At 46.7% G+C, this 20,658-nt stretch overlaps 2 protein-coding genes across 4 annotated transcripts in view; one reads left to right on the plus strand and one right to left on the minus strand.

Moving 5' to 3' along the window:
• The first annotated feature begins 3,359 nt into the window (after positions 1 to 3,359).
• The window catches only part of TMEM181 (transmembrane protein 181), a 67,785-nt gene continuing 50,486 nt past the window's right edge, over positions 3,360 to 20,658 (plus strand). The window contains exon 1 of one of the 3 annotated variants that reach the window (XM_008173007.4): positions 3,360 to 3,605. In XM_008173007.4, the coding sequence (XP_008171229.1) occupies positions 3,475 to 3,605 (131 nt within the window). In that variant the 5' untranslated portion in view covers positions 3,360 to 3,474. Of the gene's footprint in view, positions 3,606 to 16,395; positions 16,808 to 20,658 lie in introns of those variants that run through there. The other 2 variants (XM_008173008.4, XM_065590372.1) reach the window with 2 other exon arrangements.
• On the minus strand, positions 12,201 to 14,565 carry LOC135982390 (general transcription factor II-I repeat domain-containing protein 2A-like). The gene has a single exon (XM_065588896.1). The coding sequence runs from the start codon at positions 14,323 to 14,325 to the stop codon at positions 12,517 to 12,519; it is 1,809 nt and encodes a 602-aa protein (XP_065444968.1). The 5' UTR covers positions 14,326 to 14,565; the 3' UTR covers positions 12,201 to 12,516.

Below are 20,658 nucleotides of genomic sequence, written 5' to 3' on the forward strand. Positions count from 1 at the left end.
CTGGAAGAGGGGAGTGATCAGCAAGGAAACTTACCTTAGTGAAGTCAGAGAATGTAGACATAGAGTGAGAAAGGCCAAAGGCCGTGTAGAGTTGGACCTAGCGAGGGGAATTAAAAGCAATAGTAAGAGGTTTTACAGCCATATAAATAGGAAGAAAGCAAAGAAAGAAGAAGTGGAACCACTGAAGACTATTGCCAGGGAGGATATTAAAGATAATCTAGGCATGGCGCAATATCTCAATGAATATTTTGCATTGGTGTTTAATGAGGCCAATGAAGGTATTAGGGTTACTAGCACCATTACAGAGGGGCATTCAGGATGGGGGATTACCGTATCCGAGGTAGAAACAAAACTCGAACACCTTAATGGGGCTAAGTCGGGAGGACCGGACGATCTTCATCCGAGAATATTCAAGTAATTGGCGCGGGAAATAGCAGGCCCATTAGCGATAATATTTAATGAATCTGTAAACTCGGGGGTGGTCCCGTTAGACTGGAGAATCGCTAATGTGGTTCCTATTTTCAAGAAAGGGAAAAAAAGTGATCCGGGTAACTATAGGCCTGTTAGTTTAACATCTGTAGTGTGCAAGGTGCTAGAGAAAATTCTGAAAGAGAAACTAGTTGAGGACCTGGAGGTTGATGGCAATTGTGATAAATTACAACATGGTTTTACAAAGGGCAGATCGTGCCAAACGAATCTGATCTCCTTCTTTGAGAAAGTAACGGACTTATTAGATAAGGGAAATGCGGTGGACCTAATATACCTGGATTTCAGTAAAGCGTTTGATACTGTACCCCATGAGGAATTATTGGTTAAACTGAAAAACATGGTGATTGATATGAAAATCCAGAGGTGGATAAGGAATTGGTTAATGGGGAGACTGCAGCGGGTCGTATTGAAGGGTGAACTGTCAGGTTGGAGGGAGGTTACTAGTGGAGTGCCTCAAGGTTCAGTTTTGGGACCCATTTTATTCAATCTACTTATAACTGACCTCGGAACCGATTGCAGGGGTGGGCTGATAAAGTTTGCGGATGATACGAAGGTGGGAGGCGTTGTAAATTCGGAGGAGGATAGGGATATTCTGCAGGGAGACATGAATGAGCTTGTGAATTGGAGTGTCAGAAATAAGATGAAATTTAATAGTGAAAAGTGTAAGGTGATGCATTTGGGGATAACTAACAACAATTTTAGTTACAAGATGGGGACGCATTGGTTAGAAGTAACGGAAGAGGAGAAGGACCTAGGGGTCCTTGTAGACCACCCCCAGGCAGCGACAGCCCTTTTGCACCAACCATCACCATCACCCAGTGAGAGCCCATTATGTAACTGCAAATGTCTACATCCCATTAAAGCATTTAATGTTTTCAAATGTTGGATTTAGTGTATTTTCAAATTATTACAAATTAATTTTTGAATGTATTTCACTGGTTATTTTTTACATTTCCAAATACATGTTACTAGAGTATTGCAACTTTTTTTTAATGGAAGTGGCCCCCAAAATTGCTTTGTATATGATGCAAATTGGAAGAGTAAAGTAAAAAAAATCCCTTTTCACGGATTCACACAAAAAAAAGTGAAACAGCATGCCTCAATCATGCAATAGATCAATTCAATTTGGCACATTAGCCAGGAGGAAGCAGACGGTGAGTGTTTTCAACCACAAACCCCATCCCTCCCGTTTCGCAACCATCCTCCCAGAGGAAGCAGACCGGGAGTGTTTTCCACCACAACCCCATCCCTCCCGTTTTGCAACCATCCCCCCCAGAGGAAGCAGACCGGGAGTGTTTTCCACCACAACCCCATCCCTCCCGTTTCGCAACCATCCCCCCCAGAGGAAGCAGACCGGGAGTGTTTTCCACCACAACCCCATCCCTCCCGTTTTGCAACCATCCCCCCAGAGGAAGCAGACCGGGAGTGTTTTCCACCACAACCCCATCACTCCCGTTTCACAACCATCCCCCAGAGGAAGCAGACCGGGAGTGTTTTCCACCACAACCCCATCCCTCCCGTTTTGCAACCATCCCTGGACCAGTGACAGGTGCATGAGCAGCCCAGTCATTGGAACTAAGCAAGGAGAAGCCAGTGGAAAAAATGAAAAGGGGCCACTGTGGTCTCACCTTGGGCTCGGGGGCATGCGCCGTTCCCCCAAACCTTACCTCCCTTTTCACGGATTCACACACAAAAAAGTGAAACAGTATGCCTCAATCATGCAATAGATCAATTTGGCACATTAGTCAGGAGGAAGCAGACCGGGAGTGTTTTCCACCACAACCCCATCCCTCCCGTTTCGCAACCATCCTCCCAGAGGAAGCAGACTGGGAGTGTTTTCCACCACAACCCCATCCCTCCCGTTTCGCAACCATCCTCCCAGAGGAAGCAGACCGGGAGTGTTTTCCACCACAACCCCATCCCTCCCGTTTTGCAACCATCCTCCCAGAGGAAGCAGACCGGGAGTGTTTTCCACCACAACCCCATCCCTCCCGTTTCGCAACCATCCTCCCAGAGGAAGCAGACCGGGAGTGTTTTCCACCACAACCCCATCCCTCCCGTTTTGCAACCATCCCTGGACCAGTGACAGGTGCATGAGCAGCCCAGTCATTGGAATTAAGCAAGGAGAAGCCAGTGGAAAAAATGAAAAGGGGCCACTGTGGTCTCACCTTGGGCTCAGGGGCATGCGCCATTCCCCCAAACCTTACCTCCCTTTTCACGGATTCACACACAAAAAAGTAAAACAGTATGCCTCAATCATGCAACAGATCAATTTGGCACATTAGCCAGGAGGAAGCAGACCGGGAGTGTTTTCCACCACAACCCCATCCCTCCCGTTTTGCAACCATCCCTGGACCAGTGACAGGTGCATGAGCAGCCCAGTCATTGGAATTAAGCAAGGAGAAGCCAGTGGAAAAAATGAAAAGGGGCCACTGTGGTCTCACCTTGGGCTCAGGGGCATGCTCCGTTCCCCCAAACCTTACCTCCCTTTTCACGGATTCACACACAAAAAAGTAAAACAGTATGCCTCAATCATGCAACAGATCAATTTGGCACATTAGCCAGGAGGAAGCAGACTGGGAGTGTTTTCCACCACAACCCCATCCCTCCCGTTTCGCAACCATCCTCCCAGAGGAAGCAGACCGGGAGTGTTTTCCACCACAACCCCATCCCTCCCGTTTCGCAACCATCCTCCCAGAGGAAGCAGACCGGGAGTGTTTTCCACCACAACCCCATCCCTCCCGTTTTGCAACCATCCCCCCCCCCCCCAGAGGAAGCAGACCGGGAGCGTTTACCAAACTGCTACGCTGCGTGGCAGAAACCGCTCCCAGTAGCAAAACGGGAGGGGAGCATTTTGTGGGGCTACACCGGCAGCGCCACCCATCGCCTCGGCCCCGGAGCCGGAGGGCGCTCGCTCGCTCGCTCAGGGGGACTGGCTCGCCGGTGTCGCGGGCTGGGCGTGGGGCTGCAGGCAGCGGCGGCGGGATGGACGCGGATTACCCCGCCTTCGAGACCCCGCTCTGCGGCGAGCTCAAGCGCTTCTGCCGCACGGTCAAGGAGACCTACAAGGAGATCAGAGAGGACCTGACCCCGTACAAGGATGATCGCTACTACCGGTAAGGGCTGGGGGGCGGCCAGCGCTGCGCCCACCCCCCGCAGGGAAGCACGGGGGGGCTGAGCTCCGGGGGCGGCCAGGCTCTTACAGAGCTGCTTTGCAGCTGCAGCCTCCCGGGGGCGGGGAGTGTTTGTTCTGCTCAGTGGGGGAAACCCGAAAGCAATCCCAAATTGCCTTCAGCTGATTAAATACGTGCACGCCCCCCGCCAGCTGGCCTGCCCGGGAGCGGCCTGTTTGCGGTCTCACGTTTGCAGGCGGCTTGGCTAGGAGGAGAGGGGCTTTTTGGAGCGCCAGGCTCTACCATGGCTGTGTTAAGGAAGGAAGGTTGCCGGGCCTCTGCTGCCTCATCTGTGCTGGATGATGTTTAGTCAGGAATCATGGCGGCGGCAACCTCCTAGGCTAGATTGCTTAGTGGCTGTTTGGTCCGGGCAGCTGAAAGAGAAAAGGCTATTTTAAATAGGACACTGGAGAGTTGGGAGGGGTTTGCAAAAAGGCTCATCCTCTTGCAATTCCATAGGGTGAATAGGCTGATAGGAAAGGTGTCACCTCTCCGGGATCTGTCTGGTTCTACTGTATATGAGTGCCTTCTACCTTCCTTTCAAAAAGATCCCAGGCCATTTTATTTCCTTGATTACTATGGAATAATTTATTTTCCATGACATGGAAACACCAGCTAAGGACCTTTGGTGATTGTGGGAGGAAAACCTAGGTAAGATTTTTTCACTGAGCCCAAAACAAATTAATCATCCCCTAATATGGAACCATCTGCAGTAAGAGTCTATCAACCAGAACCACCTAGAATTGGCTTTTGTTTAAAATTACTAATGCTGTAATCTCACTAATAAAACCTAGACATAATTTCCATAACTCAGAAAGATGGATCCAAGCCTCCCAGGATCTTGACCACTCAGGACAATATAAAAGAGGTTCCCTACTATTGTGAACTAGTCTATCTCTCCTTGAAAAGTGCTTTCTAGGAAAACCTCTGTACAGAAGTTCCATCACCTGCTTCTCTGCTTTAAGTAGCATAAACTATTATATAATAGCTCTTTCTAGCCTATGCTTATCCGTATTGTATCTGAGCACGGTATGTGACTACATCCATTTAAATATTTGTACACAATGCACCAGATCCTCAGCTGGGGGTAAATCAGCATGGATCCTTTGACTGCAGTGGTACTGCACCCATTTTCACCAGCCAAGGATCTGGCCCATTATATTTAAATTGTCACTACATCCACAGCAGCAAGAGCTGTTGAAAGCAGTACCAATGTCTGATAACTTGGCACCATCGATGTATCCTGGCAGGATTTAATATAGCTGCATTTTCCCCCAACAAAACAGTGGCTCGTTGTTCCAAAGCCCGGTTGTGGGAAATCATTAGAAATGGGGCAGAGGAAGGGGGGGCAAACATGTCAGCACTATAATTGTTACGTTAGAGTGTTGTCTGCGGCAATATAGTGCTTATATGTAGACTCCAACTGCTGGTTCTGCTAGGTTTTTGGATATGGGGCTCCTGGTGGTCACTGTCTTGCAACTTGTGTGGTCACTTTTACTTGTGCAAAGTGAATACATTGTGGCTGTAAAAAGCTACCAGTCTGATTTGCAAAGGGGTAGATGAATATAGAATGTATGAGACCATGGGGATTTGGGCCTAGGAATAACAAACATGTGATATGAATAGAGCCTGAGAGATGGCTGCATCCATGCAGCAGCTGTGCTGCTTTGTTTTCAGTAGGAAACAGCAACTCTCCAATATAAACTCTCTTTAAGCCCCTGTTTTGACCAACAGTATGTTGTAAGGGGCTTTCAATACAACATGGCAGAGACTATATTGGAATGGCCCAAATGTAGTTGTAGAGTTAATTCTGGGCTGCCATTTTCCAGTGCCATCATCTCCTGACAATAGCAGCTGTAAATGCTTGCACTTGCTGTAGAACCAGTGGGGTGAAAGATGCTATAGAAATGTAAAATGTTATGCTGTTACCTTTGTGGTTGACAGGGAAATAGCTTTTTTGAATCAAGAATGATGCTGTGGGTTCTGCTGGTATTAGCTCTTCTAGAATAACGCAGCTGTATATTGCCTCTGAGGAAGCTGGGGCTTTAGTTCATTCAGGGCTCCTAGCCACATAAGCCTGCAGATCAAGAATACCTGTCAATTTAAAATCTTCCACTAGAAATATATTCCACTTGATAAATATGGAAGGGGAAGCAGCATGGTCCAGTGTACATGGCACTGCACTAAGCACCTGGCTCTGTCACTGACCTACTGTGTGACTTTACCCCATCTGTGTCTGTTTCCCCATCTGTAAAATATGGATAATTATACTTTGTCTCCTTTGCAAAGGATGTTGAGATCTATGTATCTAAGTATTGTTACATTTATTGCTGAACCACTAGGTTTACATATGCTGTTTTTATCCACTATATATCTAGCAGTCCATTGTGCATGGCACTTTTCTCTTTTAGTTTCTTTAGATACAGCTCGCTCAATGAACTTTCATGAAACTCTTGCCCCCCAGACTAACTGCAGGGGTGGGGGAATTCAGAAGTCTTAAGCCTAGGTTTCTATATCATGCTGCATTGGGCTAAAAATGTAAATGTTAGCAAGTTAGTTTTGCCCAACTAATATGTATTTTGATTGTGCAACTGCATGGAGCCAATGACCACTGTGATTTAAGTCACTTGCACAATACTGGGGTGGAGACAAAACAATCAGCCACCTTGCAGGACAATGAAGTTACAGCTGTGTCTAGACTGGAAGCGCTTGAGGGCAAGCAATGCATTTTATGATGTGCTTGTAAAGCACCATGTAAATTTACAGCATTATGTATGTGATGCTTAATAATATTGTAAATAATATAATTGGTATCACCACTCATGGTATTTATAGAGACCTAGTATACCTAGGGCCAGGTTTGCCAGAGAATGCTGAGTGCACTGGGGGAAGGGGGAGAAGATTGGTGGCTTACCATCATGTTTAATTCTTCTCAATCTTGGAGACTGATGTGAGCCATACTGGCCTCCACACAAGTTAGAGCAGCTTTAGGGTTGCTCTAACTGATGCCAATGAATAATGGCTCTCAAGAAGCCACTCCCCCCTTCCACCCTGGCATGCTCCTTCTTGACCTTGGAATACCTCTGATGCCAGGTAGGGAGGCAGGAGCAGAGCAACTGATGTATGGCTGGTAGTTGAAGATTCCCTTATACTAGGAGGACCCTCTGCTGCTGCCTAAAGGTAGCTTTAAGTCTTCCCGTGATGCACTGGGGATTTAGTAGAGGCTCTACATTTGTGCCCACTTAGAAAATCTCAACCATTATGTATGTTCAAAGCCAACTAGGAGATCTAGCCTAACAACAGAACTTCTATTCATTTCAGTGGGTGTTGAACAGCTAAATCCCCTAGATGGTTTTGAAAATCTCAACTTTCATGACTAAATTTTGGAAGGGAATTTATAAGTTAACTTGCATGGCTGTTTGGAGGAAATGGCAGAACCACCGTGCTTCAAATGGTAGGTAGTGGCCAAATTATGCAACTCCACTGATGTCACAGCAGATCTATAACTAAAAGCAGCATTTGGCTTGATACTACTGAAAATCAATAATTCTAGGCGACATGCACACATCATTATTGGCTAACCAGCTTATAAAGAGAAGTTCTGTATTCGAAGTCCTCTCCCAATGCTGAGCTTTGTAATAATACCCAGAGATTAAGATAAATGACCTACAGTGAGACTGCAATATTTTTTTCTCTTTTAAATAAGACATCATTCTGTCCATCAAAAAGCACTAGGCTCGTATGTGACAGTTGTAGTTCATTCATTATTTTACTTAATGTAAAATGTCTCTTGTATGTGTAATGAAATAAAGAATGAATTATAGTTCGACTTGGACCACTGCCTATTGTTAAAGTTGTGCAACACTTCCCAGTATAAGAACCTATTTTCAGTTGCTTATAACTTGCCAAATTTCAACCATTTGGGAAAATCTCAGTCAAAATGATTCAGCTGTTTTTGAGAATAAGGTTAGGCTCATCTATGACAAAAAGGCTCCCGCCCCCCGTGCACATTTCAAGTCCCTATTCCAAAGCGTGGAGGTGCTAGAACTTCTCAAAGTAAAAGTGGCTGGGCTGGGTTCCCAGCTATGCCACATACTTCTTGTGTGACCTTGAGCAAGTCACTTAATGTGTCTGTGCCTTATCCCCTTCTATAAAATGACAATAACATTTCCCTGTCTCTCAGGGGTATTGCAAGGATAAATCAATGAATGTTTGTGAGCTACTGAAGGTACATAAATGAATCGTCAAAGCTATGACTCTGCAGCTTCTCTTCCCAACACAGTAAAAATGCTCACAGATATTGTAAACATATTGTTCCATCACTTTCTCATCTTCAAGGTAGAATGACTTGCTGAAAAACCTCAAAGAGAGTGGGAGCTGCAAGGCTGCATATTCCTGACCTAGTTGCTTCAAAGTGTTATTTAGCAGTGCCATCCCAACAAAGGCCTATTCTGGGTCAGAAATAATCTCCTAGATCATTCTGAGTCCTCAGGTCCTTATTCTGTGTCTGGACTATCTATTTTTGTCCATTAAAATTCACAAATGTGTTCCCTCACTTATTTTGTATTCCCAAATACTTATTCTGGGTAAAATTATATCACTTCTTTTAATTGTATTCAAAACTATAACAACAGCAGAAGACAACTAAATCATCAACAATGCCATAAATCATAGTTCTAATTGCCTGTACAAATATCGACATCATTGGCCAAATTCATCCCTGGTATATTTCCACTGAGTTCAGTGGAGTTACAGTAGGGATGAACTGGGTCCCACATGTCTGTAATAATATTCTAAATCACACAGGCAGACAACTTAATATATAATGCTATCAATGATAAGTGAAATTAAAGGATGACCATAACATAAACACTACACCATGTAAGTAAACTGGCACAGGAAGTACTGGGCTTGTTTAAAAGATGTGATAAAACCTTTATTATACATTGGCTTGTGCTGCCTGAACCATCTATGAATTCTTGGTGTAATGCACGGGGTTCATCCTGAGATGATCTATCCTATGTAGATGATAAACCTCAAAGCTGGGGAGTACTTTGAACTTTATCCTGGCATAGACAACAGGTTTCTCATGTCTATAATTAGTAGCAGCCTTGACATTTTATTAATATATTACTAGATACTTGCTATTATTAAAAGCAAAGAGTAGTACGAAACATAGGGTGAGTTTAGGGACTTGATAAACTATCTACCCCCATGCCTCTCTGCCTGCTCAGTGGGTCTTTGACAGCCTTTGCTGTCCAGTCTCTCAGAAGACTCAACAAATAAGCATTGACATTTGTGCAAATGATTGTTCATAAAGCAATAGTATATGCAATATTGTTATACTTTAAGTAGTGTGTTTAAAGCAATAGCTTACTAGATAGGCTTTAATTTGCAACTACTTGTAATCTGACTAGATTCTCTGTAACATGGCACATTAAAAACATTTTCACCTCCTGTACACTGAAGCTGGTCCCAATGTGACAACAATGTTGCCACTATCTTTCTGTTGAAAGAGCTATTCAAAACTCGTTCAAAAAACAGGATGCTGTCTCTAAGGTGAAGTGATGCATCCATGAACTAAACACACAAAGACTCAAAATATAAGACGCGTCAGTCCTTATGCCTTAGATTAGAGGTGGGCAAACTATGGCCCGCGGGCCACATCTGGCCTGCGGGACTGTCCTGCCCGGCCCCAGAGCTTCTGGCCGGGGACACTAGCCCCCGTCCCCTCCTCTGCTGTCCCCTGTCCCCCGCAGCCTCAGACCAGAGCTGCCAGCGCTCTGGTCTGCTGCTCCTGCTGGGAAACGTGGTGGCATGGCTGCGAGCTCCTGCTGCTCTGAGCGGCATGGTAAGGGGTCAGGGAGTCCCAGGGGGCAGGGAGAGTTGGATGGGGCGGAGGTTCTGGGGGGGGGCAGTCAGGGGACTGGGAACAGGGGTTATGAGGGCGGTGGGAAGTGGGAGGGGGCAGATAGGGGGCAGGGGCCAAGCTGTTTGGGAAGGCACAGCCTTCCCTACCTGGCCCTCCATACAGTTTCACAACCACGATGTGGCCCTCGGCCCAAAAAGTTTGCCCACCCCTGCCTTAGATGAATAGGTTTGATTCAACCTCAAAAACACCTGGCTTTTTGCTTTCTAAATATATGGTTAATTTTAATGCAATAGCTCGTGCCATTAATCCCTAACTTTCACCAGAAATAGAAGTGGATGCTACCTGAAAGCTGATAGGCAAAACTCAACAGGTGTGTTCAGAGCCAGTTTGCAGCAGCACATAAAGATCATACAGAATCTGACTCAAAAGATGGTAGGTAAATCTTATCCTGCCAGGTCTAAGGAATCTCATCTGGGCTATAGCAAGTGTGGGCAAGTTTGATGAAGGCTCCATCACATCACATTCAATATATCTCTGTCCTGACCTTCAAGACTTCAGTTCTGTGCCTCTCATGAAAACACAAAGCCTATGATGTTAGACTGCTGTGTAATTTTGTGATATGGAAAATGTCCCCTGGCAACCAGAATGAGATCATCAAACTCATTTTACTTGTGGCCCCAGCCAGTTTCAAACCCAGATTTTTACAGTAGAAAAGCAAGTGCATTTAATGTACTTTGTCACCTAACCTGCACTTAGTTACCTTAATGTAAAAGGGGTGTGCGTGGGCAACTCTCATTGACTAGTGTTCTATAGTGCCATATGGGAGACCTGGTTTTAACTTCCAGTCCTGGCCACATCTGCTTAAATGGCAAAACTTCCATTGTTTTCTACAGGATCAGGATTTTACTTCTAGTCTTTAATTTGCTAGCCAGTTAGGGTACATCTATATGGCAAGCAGAAACCCGCAACAGCAAGTCTCAGAGCCTGGTCTACAGAAACAGGCTGGTGCTATTGCACCAAAAATAGCAGTGTAGATGTTTGGACGCGGGCTGGAGTTCAGGCTCTGAAGCTCACCCCCTCTCCTTAGGCTTCAAAACCTGAGCTTCAGCCAGAGCTTGAATGTCTACACTGCTATTTTTAGTGCCGTAGTGCGAGCCCAAGTCTGTAGACTGCGCTCTGAGACTTGATGCCATGAGTTTTTGCTTTGATGCGTAGATGTACCCTTAAGGTCTTGGAGTACTGTCAAGATCCTGGAGAGGTAGGAATGTCTCATATCATTTAAACACAAGTGATTCAATCCTCAGTTGTTCTGTTTGGTGCATCTGGGAAAGAGGACTACTCATATAAATGAAATAGGCACCTGATTATTTGCAGAATTGGGGCTTTAGTCTGTAAAATCAGTACTGCCAGATGTAGTAGGAATCCCTGATGTTACTTTGGTACTTGCTTCAATAATTTTTTTTTTTTAAGAAGCAAAGTAGCTTCAGAAAGGTGTAAGTATAAGGGGTCCATCTGCTGGCTTACCTCCTGGCAGATCCAAGTGCAGGAGCAATTTCAAAAGCTAGAGGAGGCCTAGAGTGTCATATATGTGACACTCTTAATTCTGGAGAGGTGGTAGGCTCAGCTTGCATCACTCTGCAGTGCCTCCAGCAGCCAGTTCCTGGAGCAGAATTTAGAGCAGTTACAAGAAGCTCTTTGTCCTGTAGAACAGCGTTGGCAACTTTCTAACATATAGTGCATAGCAGTGTAGGGAGTATGATAAAAAGAGGCATGTGGTGTTTTAAGTAAGTTATATAACATCAAAGTGTGCAGAATGCCAGGTCTTGATCCAATTCCCATTGATGTCACTCCTCTACTTGGGTCTGCCACTGACAAACCATCTAAGCAGTGAGCTCTTAGATATTACTACTGACATGCCTCAGGTGCCTTGTGAGACATGAGGCTTAAGCTCAAAGGCCGTTGACTTTCCACTGACTTCACTGAGGCAAGCTCAGGCTCTTAAACAGCTAAACCTTTTCTAGTGTTTTTATAGATACCACAGATCTAAATCAGCATTGTATTACTCCAGTTGTCAGCTGATGTAACTCCATAAAAATCAATGGATTTCCACTGGTATGAGCCTGGAGTAACACAATGCTGAGTCAAGCCCTACATATTTAATAATGGCTAAACTATTCTCTTGTAACCTATTTTTAAAATAACATTGGAGCAGAGATAATTAGGAACATACATGTGGAAATATAAATGTTAAGAATTCTGTTTGAGCTAGTACTTTAAACAGTCCTATTGTTTTATTCTAAAATGTCATTACTCTGTGCAGTTAACAGTTTAAAATAGGATCATGAGCTGAGAGGGGGAAATCTTGGAGGTCAACTAACAGACCAATACACCTTCCCCTGTACTGCAAATGTTTATTTGCTTCCCTTGTGGTTATGTTTACTTAACATGCTTAAGGACTTGTCTATACTTACAGTGCTACAGCTGCATGCTCTAGTGCTTAGCGAAGATGCTACCTATACTGACAGGAGAGCTTCTCCCGTCGATATAGCTACCGCCTCTCGGAGAGGTGGAGTACCTATGTCAATGGGCAAAGCCCTCCTGTCAACATAGCGCTGTCTACACCAGAAGTTAGGGTGGTATAACTGGATCACTCAAGGGTGTAGATCAGGGGTGTCAAACTCAATTGCACAGGGGGCCAAAACTCAAAACTCGCGGGCCGAACAGTATAACCATTTATTTAACAGACTAAATATTTATGTTTTTTAACCATTAATATGAACCAAAATACAGGATATCATTCCAAAATAAATACATTTCAACTTAAAATATTTTGCTCTTCATAAAAAAATATCCTGTCAATACAATACATTCAAAATCTGTACATGCTGGAATATTAAAAAATCTGAAAATATAAATAAAAAATTGAATTTAAAGCAAAAGTATAATCATAACAAATCATAACATTCCATTTTCTTGTCCTATTTAGTCAGAGCCTGATACTTGGAGTCTTTTCTTTGCAACAAGTTCGTTTATGTTTGGGGTTAGGTTCTGTGTTGTGAAGATTCTCAGGATCGATTGCAGGTGTTCATCAGTGAGGCGACTCCTGTGTGACGTTTTGTTAATTTTCATCACAGAGAACAGCTGCTCGCACAGATATGTGCTGCCAAACATGGACAGGATTCGAGCCGCATGTTGGCGGAGCTGCGGCATCGCTTCAGGAATGAAGCGAGTGAACTGTGCTGGCCCCGCAGTGTCGTACTTTGCCTTCAGTGTCCCGTTACATTGCAGTTCTATCAGCTCCATCTGCATTTCTACAGGTGCGGTTTCCACATCGACTGCAAATGGGTTGCGAAGCAGCTCGAAGTTACTTTTCTGTGCCTCAAAGTCACTGAAGCGCCGTGCGAACTCAGTGCGCAGCGCGCTGAGTTTTTCAGCAAAGGTGGCATTTGGGAAAACTGTGGCACTTTCTTGGTTCCGTATTACTTGGCAACAGGGAAAGTGAGACAAGTTGCATTGGTGCATTTGTGTCTCCCATAAGCGCAGCTTCACTTGAAATGCCTTCACTGCATCATGCATATCGGTTATTATGTGCTCCCGTCCCTGGAGTTGAAGGTTTAAAGTGCTAAGATGCGACGTTATGTCAGCCAGGAACGCCAACTCACATTTCCACTTTTCATCCCGCAGAACTGTGCAGTCTTTCCCCTTACTGTCCATGAACTGGCAGATTTCCTCTCGCAGCTCAAAGTGTCTTTTGAGAACTTTTCCCCGACTTAGCCACCGGACCTCCGTATGATATGGCATATCGCCAAACTCGCTATCTATTTCCCGCAGAAAAGACTGGAATTGGCGGTGATTTAAACCGTGGGCTCTGATAAAGTTGACGGTTTGTGTTACAGTGTTCATCACATGATCCATTTTTAGGACTTTAGCACTCAGCGATTCCTGGTGTATGATGCAGTGATACACTGTCAACTCACCGGCACAGTTCTCCTCCCGCATCTTTGAGCGCATCCTTCCCACCAGTCCATTTTTTTCACCACACATAGCAGGTGCGCCATCTGTTGTAAGTCCAACGAGTTTTTCCCACGGCAGTTTCATGTCGGTTACACTTTGAAATACATTTCCAAAGATGTCTTCTCCTTTCGTTGTCCCGTGCATCGATTTAATGTCCAGTATTTCCTCTGTTACGCACAAATTGGAATCCACACCACGGATAAATATCGCCAGCTGTGCAGTGTCAGTCGCGTCAGTAGTTTCATCCACGGCAAGGGAGTATGCAACAAAATCTTTTGCTCTTTCAGTCAACTGTGTTTTCAAATCAGTCGCCATCTCACAAACCCGATTAGCAACAGTGTTTCTGCTGAGGCTTACATTTGCAAACGCTCGTGTTTTATCTGGACAAAGGACGTCGCACACTTTCATCATACAATTCTTTACGAATTCCCCCTCGGTAAACGGCCGTCCTGATTTGGCGATCTCTTCGGCCACAATGAAACTTGCTTTCACAGCAGCTTCACTTTGTGATTTTGCTTTGGTGAAAAACGTCTGCTGGGATGTCAAATTCTTCTTCAACTCCTCTACCTTTTGTAGCTTCTGTCCTGCGCTCAGGTTTTTGAATTTGTTCTCATGTTTCGTCTCGTAGTGCCGTCTTAGGTTATACTCCTTCATTACAGCGATATTACTCCCGCAAAGGAGACACACTGGTTTACCTGCAATTTCAGTAAACATATACTCATTCTCCCACCGGCTTTGAAAGCCTCGGTTTTCAGAATCAATTTTTCTCTTGGCCATTGTTGGGGTCTAGCTTTGATTTGATATTAGCGTTGTATACATCAACAGACCGCGAACTTGAACCGCGGCTTGCCGTTGGCGGCAATTGCACTGCATCATGGGATTTGTAGTGTGTGTTATTGGGGCGTCATATCACAGGGCCATTAAAAACAGATATATAAAACGATTTCGCGGGCCGGATATAATTGTATGGCGGGCCGGATGTGGCCCACGGGCCTTGAGTTTGACACATGTGGTGTAGATTTTCCATAGCCCTGAGCGATGTAATTATACTGACATAAGTTTGTAGTGCAGACCACAGCTGAGAATATATAGATATCACTATAAGCCAGGTCTACACTACAAACTTACATTAGTATAACTACATAGCTCAGGGATGTGAAAAATTCACATCCCTGGGCCACGCAGTTATACTGACCTAACCCCCGATGTAAACAGCACTAGGTTGATGGGAGGGCTTCTCCTGGAGGTGGATTAACTACGCTGAGGGGAGAAGCTCCCTCATGGGCATAGTGGCATCTGCGCTAACGCTGCGCAGCTTCATTGCTGCAGCTTTAAGTGTAGGTCTGTTCTCAGCTTTGTTCTGGAGTTACAGTTTGAGGCTTGGCTGTGATATACCAACATAAGTTTGTAGCAAAAAACTATGTTGCTCAGGGGTGTGGAAAATCTGCAGTGCTATAAGTGTAGACAAGCCCAGCACTTGCTCCTGCTGGTAGGTCAGCATTACTGATGGGATGCTGTTGGCCCCCAGACAGCTGCTAGAAGAGGAGTATCCCTTGATCCTTAATGCTAATGTATGCAACCCCCACCACCACGCCTGGTACCCCAGGCACACATAGACAGTGGAAGTACCTGCCCTCGGACGGGTTGAGCTGTGTGTGCTGCCGCTGTGCCCACGGGTTCTGCTCTCAATGCTGGCCTGTCTCTGTGTCCCCCGCTCTGCCGCATGCCCCGGAGTCGTGCTGCTGCTTGCGCTGTGTGGACACCAGGGGCCCAGCCTTGCTGCGGCTCTAGGGGCTGCCACAGTACCAAGGCTGAGTGTGGCCCCGAGGCCATGGCACGAGTCACAGCAGCTGAGGGCGGGGCGGCACTGCAGGGGGCTGGAGCCATGTCCAGGAGGCGGCTGTGTGCGGGCACATGGTGGAGGAGGCGGCAGGGAAGCAATGGGCATGGTTGCGGATAAACAGGGACCTGCCCTTCTGTGCCTGGAGCCCCTGGGTGTGGGTGGAGCCGCGGCCACACTAGGGTGACCAAATGTCCCAATTTTATAGGGACAGTCCCAATATTGGGGCTTTGTCTTATATGGGTGCCTATTACCCCCACTCGAGCGTTGCCAGGTGTCCAGTTTTTGACCGGAATGCCCGGTCGAAAAGGGAGCCTGGTGGCTCTGGTCAGCACTGGTGACTGGGTCGTTAAAAGTCCGGTTGGCATGGCTGGTAGGCGCCTTACCTGGCTCTGCGTGGCTCCCCAGAAGCAGCAACATGTCCCTCCACTCCTAGGCAGAGGGATGGGCAGGGGGGCTCTGCGTGCTACCCTGAATGCTGGCTCCGCAGCTCCCATTGGCCAGGAAGTGCAGTCAATGAGAGCTGCGGGCGGAGGCAGTACGCACCACACGGAGCCGCCCCTACGCCTAGGAGCCAAGGGCCATGTCGCTACTTCTGGGGAGCCCCAGAGATAAGCGCTGCCTGAAGCCCTCTCCCTGCACCCTCTCCTGTACCCCAACCCCGCACCCCTGAGACCCCTCCTGCACTCTGAACCCCTCAGCCCTGGCCCGGCTCTGGAAACCACACCCCCAGCCGGAGCCTTCACCCCTCCTGCACCCCAGCCTGGTGAAAATGAGTGAGTGGGGTTGGGGAGAGCAAGCGACAGAGGCGGGGGGATAGAGTGAGGGGGCGGTGGCAGTGTTCGGTTTTGTGCCACCGTGATTAGAAAGTTGGAAACCCAACCACGCCTCCCCATCCTGATTTTTCACACTAATCTGGTCACCCTAGTTCAACTAGGCCTGAGGCAGCTAAGTGGATCCGGTTCCTACCCTTTCGTTCAAATGGTGCCAACACCGGGCGTGGCCCTGAGGTGATGGGCGGGGCTCGCTGATTGCCGGTGACATGGGCGGGCCAGGCCGGCGTCCCGTGGTGGTGGGGGGGGGCACGGATGGATGGCGTGAAGTAATCAGGGTGTAGTTTCGTGTCCCCGTCCGCCCCCCGTAGCCCGCTCGCGCCTCACTCCCCCAGCAGGTGCGCACGGAGGACCTTTCCCCCGCCCTCCCCAGGAACAAGAGTCGGGCAAGAGTCTCGGAGCTGTGGCGCTCGTACATCTCGGTGTCACGTGACAGATCCCGGCGTGACGTGCGGTTGGATGACGCGTACGGAAGCGCTGCGGCGGCTGCTGATTCTGCCACGGACGGTTGTGAGGCTGCGGCTCGCGCCCGAGTCTGTTACGAGAGGAGGTGCCACCAGTGCGCATGCGGCTCGCAGATGGAGCTGTGAGTGGGGGGCGCGGGGAGGGGGTGTCTTGGGCTCCGGGCTGTGCCCAAGGCGGGGCGGTCCCTCTCCCCGCCCCCACGATCCCCCCATCCTGGTCCTTACCCTGGGCGCTGGGTCCAGGTGTTGTGCCCCCCCCCCCCCGTGAATGACCCTCCCCTTGCTGCTGTACCGGTAGGCAGCGCTCCCGGACCTGCGCAGACCCCCCCCACACACACACACACACGGGGGTGGGGGACTCGGGCAGGGCCGTCTTAGGGCCTGTGCCCTACGGCAGGCCAGAGTAAATGTTCCCCACGGTCCCTGCTGGCCTTGTGCTCTGTGACCCTCCCCGTGGTGTGTGTCCCCCGCGCGCGCCCAGCCCGCCCCCGGGAGAGCGGTCAGCAGCCTCGCAGCTGGCTCCTGCGGGAACGTAACGGGGAAGCAAGGTGACCAGCCGGCTCCCCCCGGGACCGTGGGGTAGGCAAGGAGTGTAGCCTTGGAAAGGCTGCTTTAGCGCATTGCCTGCTTCAGTGCGAGCACCCTCCTTAATGTGTGTCCCCAGGCATCCTCTAGGCTGTTCCGATCTTGGGTGGGGGTGGCTCTTGTTCAGTGGGGATGTGTGGTTGAGGAGAAGTTTTAAGTCCTGTTGGCCTGCTTGACTGGCAGTGAGAGGAGGTGTGATTGGGTGGGAGAAGGAGAAAAGCTGATGTGTTGGACGATTTAAGTTGTTGTCCCTTTAGCATTGTGTTTTTAAGTGTATTTCAAAGGTGTCCAGAGCCTTGGATGGGTGTCCTTTGGTGTGGGGCTGTTTTTAGATAGAAATGAAAGGGAAAGTTATAGGAAACATCATCTAAATCAGATCAGGCATTGGACCTAACTTCTAGTTAAATAGTAACTTGATCCTCGAGGTCAGTGTTTCTCAACCTTTTTGATACCAGGGACTGGCTTGCTGCCTTCCTAAACTGTGTCAGGGAGATCTCAGGGACTGGCGCTGGTCCACGGACCGGTTGCTGAGAAGCACTGCCCAGGTGAATGCGGATCTCTTAGAAAGGCTGCTTTGGTTGAAGGGCCTGCCAATGTGTTTGAAGATGTATTAGATGTGCAGTTATAGGTTAGTTTGCTGTTGAATTCTAGGGCGGTTCTGTTTTTTGTGTTTACCTACATATGCTGTTTTCTGTGTGCAGACTTTATTTGGGAATTAAGGGTAGAATGTTTGCTACTCTAGGCAAACTTGGAATGTCACAATCGTGAATTGCTAAACATTATACTGCCTCTAATACAAACCTGGCAATACTCACTTGGAGACAAGTCTTGATTTTGACAGTCATATAACATAAACATAGTGTTGAAAGTCTCTTTCCTTTGTTGAAAGATTTTGCATTATGTGTTTCAGGCCAGGTCTATGCTATAAACTTGCATCAGTATAACTGTCGCTCAGGGGTGTGAAAAATCCTACCACCACCACCACCACCACCACCACCGAGTCCGCAGCTCCCACTGGCTGGGAACTATGGCCAATGGGAGCTGCGGGGGCGGACAGCGCACAGAGACCTGCTGCCCCCACGCCTCTGGGACCGCAGAGATATGCCAGCCGCTTTTGGGAGCGGTGTGGGGTCAGGGCAGTCGGAGGGGAGCCTGCCTTAGCCCTGCTGCACCGCCGAACTTTTAGCGGATGGATATCGCAATCAGCTGGCAGAGGCTCTGGGATCGACCAGTCGATTGCGATCGACTGGTGACCTCTGGTCTAAAGCGTATGTAGGTCATGCTAATACCGACTACATTAGTACAGAGTTTCTGGAAATTCTGAGTCTTTGCACCAGAGAGTTAATTCTGAACCTTGTCCCTTCCTGTATTTCCGTGCCCTCCACTGTATGTTGGTGTGTGTGTCTTTAACTTATCCAGTGGTACAGGAAAAGGTCTCTAAAATTCGCCATTTGAACATACACTTGCAGACCAAGCTAACTTGCCTAGTCAAGGATTAACTTTTTCCTTTCCTAGAGGACTTCCATATTATTTATTCTCTGGAAAAAAAATTCAAATTGCATGTTTAAGTGGGGAGCTCTTATGGGGAGACTGTTGTCTTGCATTTATATTTAATATCTTTCATCCTAAAGTTTCTTACAGATTTAGCAATAAATATATATAGGGGTTACTTTGCCTACACTTTTGTGCAGCCAACTCTGGGTTAGAACATGTCAATTTAACAGTGCAGAGAAACTACACAATGGTTTGGGGGGAAAGTGAAGAACCCTGTACCCAATTAAAGTTCTAGAAATTATTGTAGACTGTAACTATGTTAATTTGAATTTGGCTGGGGGGGGTTATTATTTCTACTTTTTTGAAAAATGCTGTAGAATGTTATTGATTTACAAGTGGCTAGGATGTCTGTTTTTACCCCTTAAAGGAAAAATGGTACCTCCAAAGCTAATGTCTCCTAGCACTGTGCTGAGCTAGCTGTAAGTTCAACATTAATTTAAATTCCACACTGTAAACTTCTGAATTGCCAACACCACTTCCTGTCAGCATGTAGATACTCCTTAGTGTGTTAATACTATTCCGCTACTAACATAGCCTGACTCTACTTGAGCTCCAGCAGCTTCACAGCAAATGTCTGCAGAGCTGGTTGATAGTGTTTATTATTTGATAATACATGTTTAGAAGGTGTCCCATGACCAAAGGCCTCTGGATCTCCAGCACACAGAATATACAAAATAAGCAGCCAAAGTAAATTATACTTACTTTTGTGGCAATGCAGAAAAGTATAATTTTGAGCCCCGTAACTTGCAAAGTTTTTCAAATATCCTCCCCTCCACTTGGCTGACAGGTTGATCTTAATGACAGTTGCATGTTGTTATACGTAACCTGCTGCATTATTATCCATAAATTCACTATCACCATATTACAGTATCTAGGATTTTCCATTGAGATCTGCAACTTGGGGACAAGACTTTCAGTGGCATGGTGACTGTCCGTAGCTGGATAATTATATTTTTTAGATCAATTATTGGGAATATTTGAGTATATTAAGAGAACCTTTGTTGACTGGCCAAATCGTAAGAATCACTCTCTATTCTAGAAGCTAAAATAGAGTAACACAGAAAAGGAGAGATGGCGGAGAGTTGGTGTAGTCTTGTATCTGTCAGTTACCAGATAACAAGGATAGGTTGGCCTGCTGGAAGTAAGTAGGGATCATTATATTAAAATCCCTTCCTCAGACTATTCAAGTTGTGGACATTGACAGAAACTTTAATTCAGGAATAGTGTGAAATCACAGCTGCTTTCATGGAATGGGAAAGATTATTGGTAATGTTTCCTCCCAAGATGATAATACCAAATCCACTACTAGTTTCATGGTGGGCAGTTTAGGCAAGTATTAAGCACCTCTGTACTGACTTTGATATTTACCTTGTTCCCTCAATCTAACTTTATCACATTTCTAGGCTCCTTTTTGTCCTTCTGCTTCATTTAACTCTGAGCTATTCTTGATTGGCCTTAGTTCTTCCTTCAGCCCCAGCTATTCAACTCAGGCCTTGTCTACACTGCCACTTTACAGAGCTGCAACTTTCTCACTCAGGGTGTGAAAAAACACATCCCTGAGCGCTGCAAGTTTCAGTGCTGTAAAGTGATAGTGTAGACAGTGCATCCGCGCTGGGAGCTGTACTCCCAGTGCTGGGAGCTACTCCCCTCGTGGGGGTGGGTGGGTTTTTTTTTTTTTTTTTTTTTTTTTTTTTTTTTTTTTTTTTTTTTACAGCGCTGGGAGAGATCTCTCCCAGCCCTCTGCCACGACTACACAGCCTCGTTATAATGTTGCTAGTGAAGACATATCCATAGTCTCTGTTAGTGACCAAGACTTTAATAACTTCCTTTCCTC

The sequence above is a fragment of the Chrysemys picta genome, chromosome 3, assembly GCF_011386835.1.
Source record: "Chrysemys picta bellii isolate R12L10 chromosome 3, ASM1138683v2, whole genome shotgun sequence".
In the NCBI taxonomy this organism is placed as follows: domain Eukaryota; kingdom Metazoa; phylum Chordata; order Testudines; family Emydidae; genus Chrysemys; species Chrysemys picta.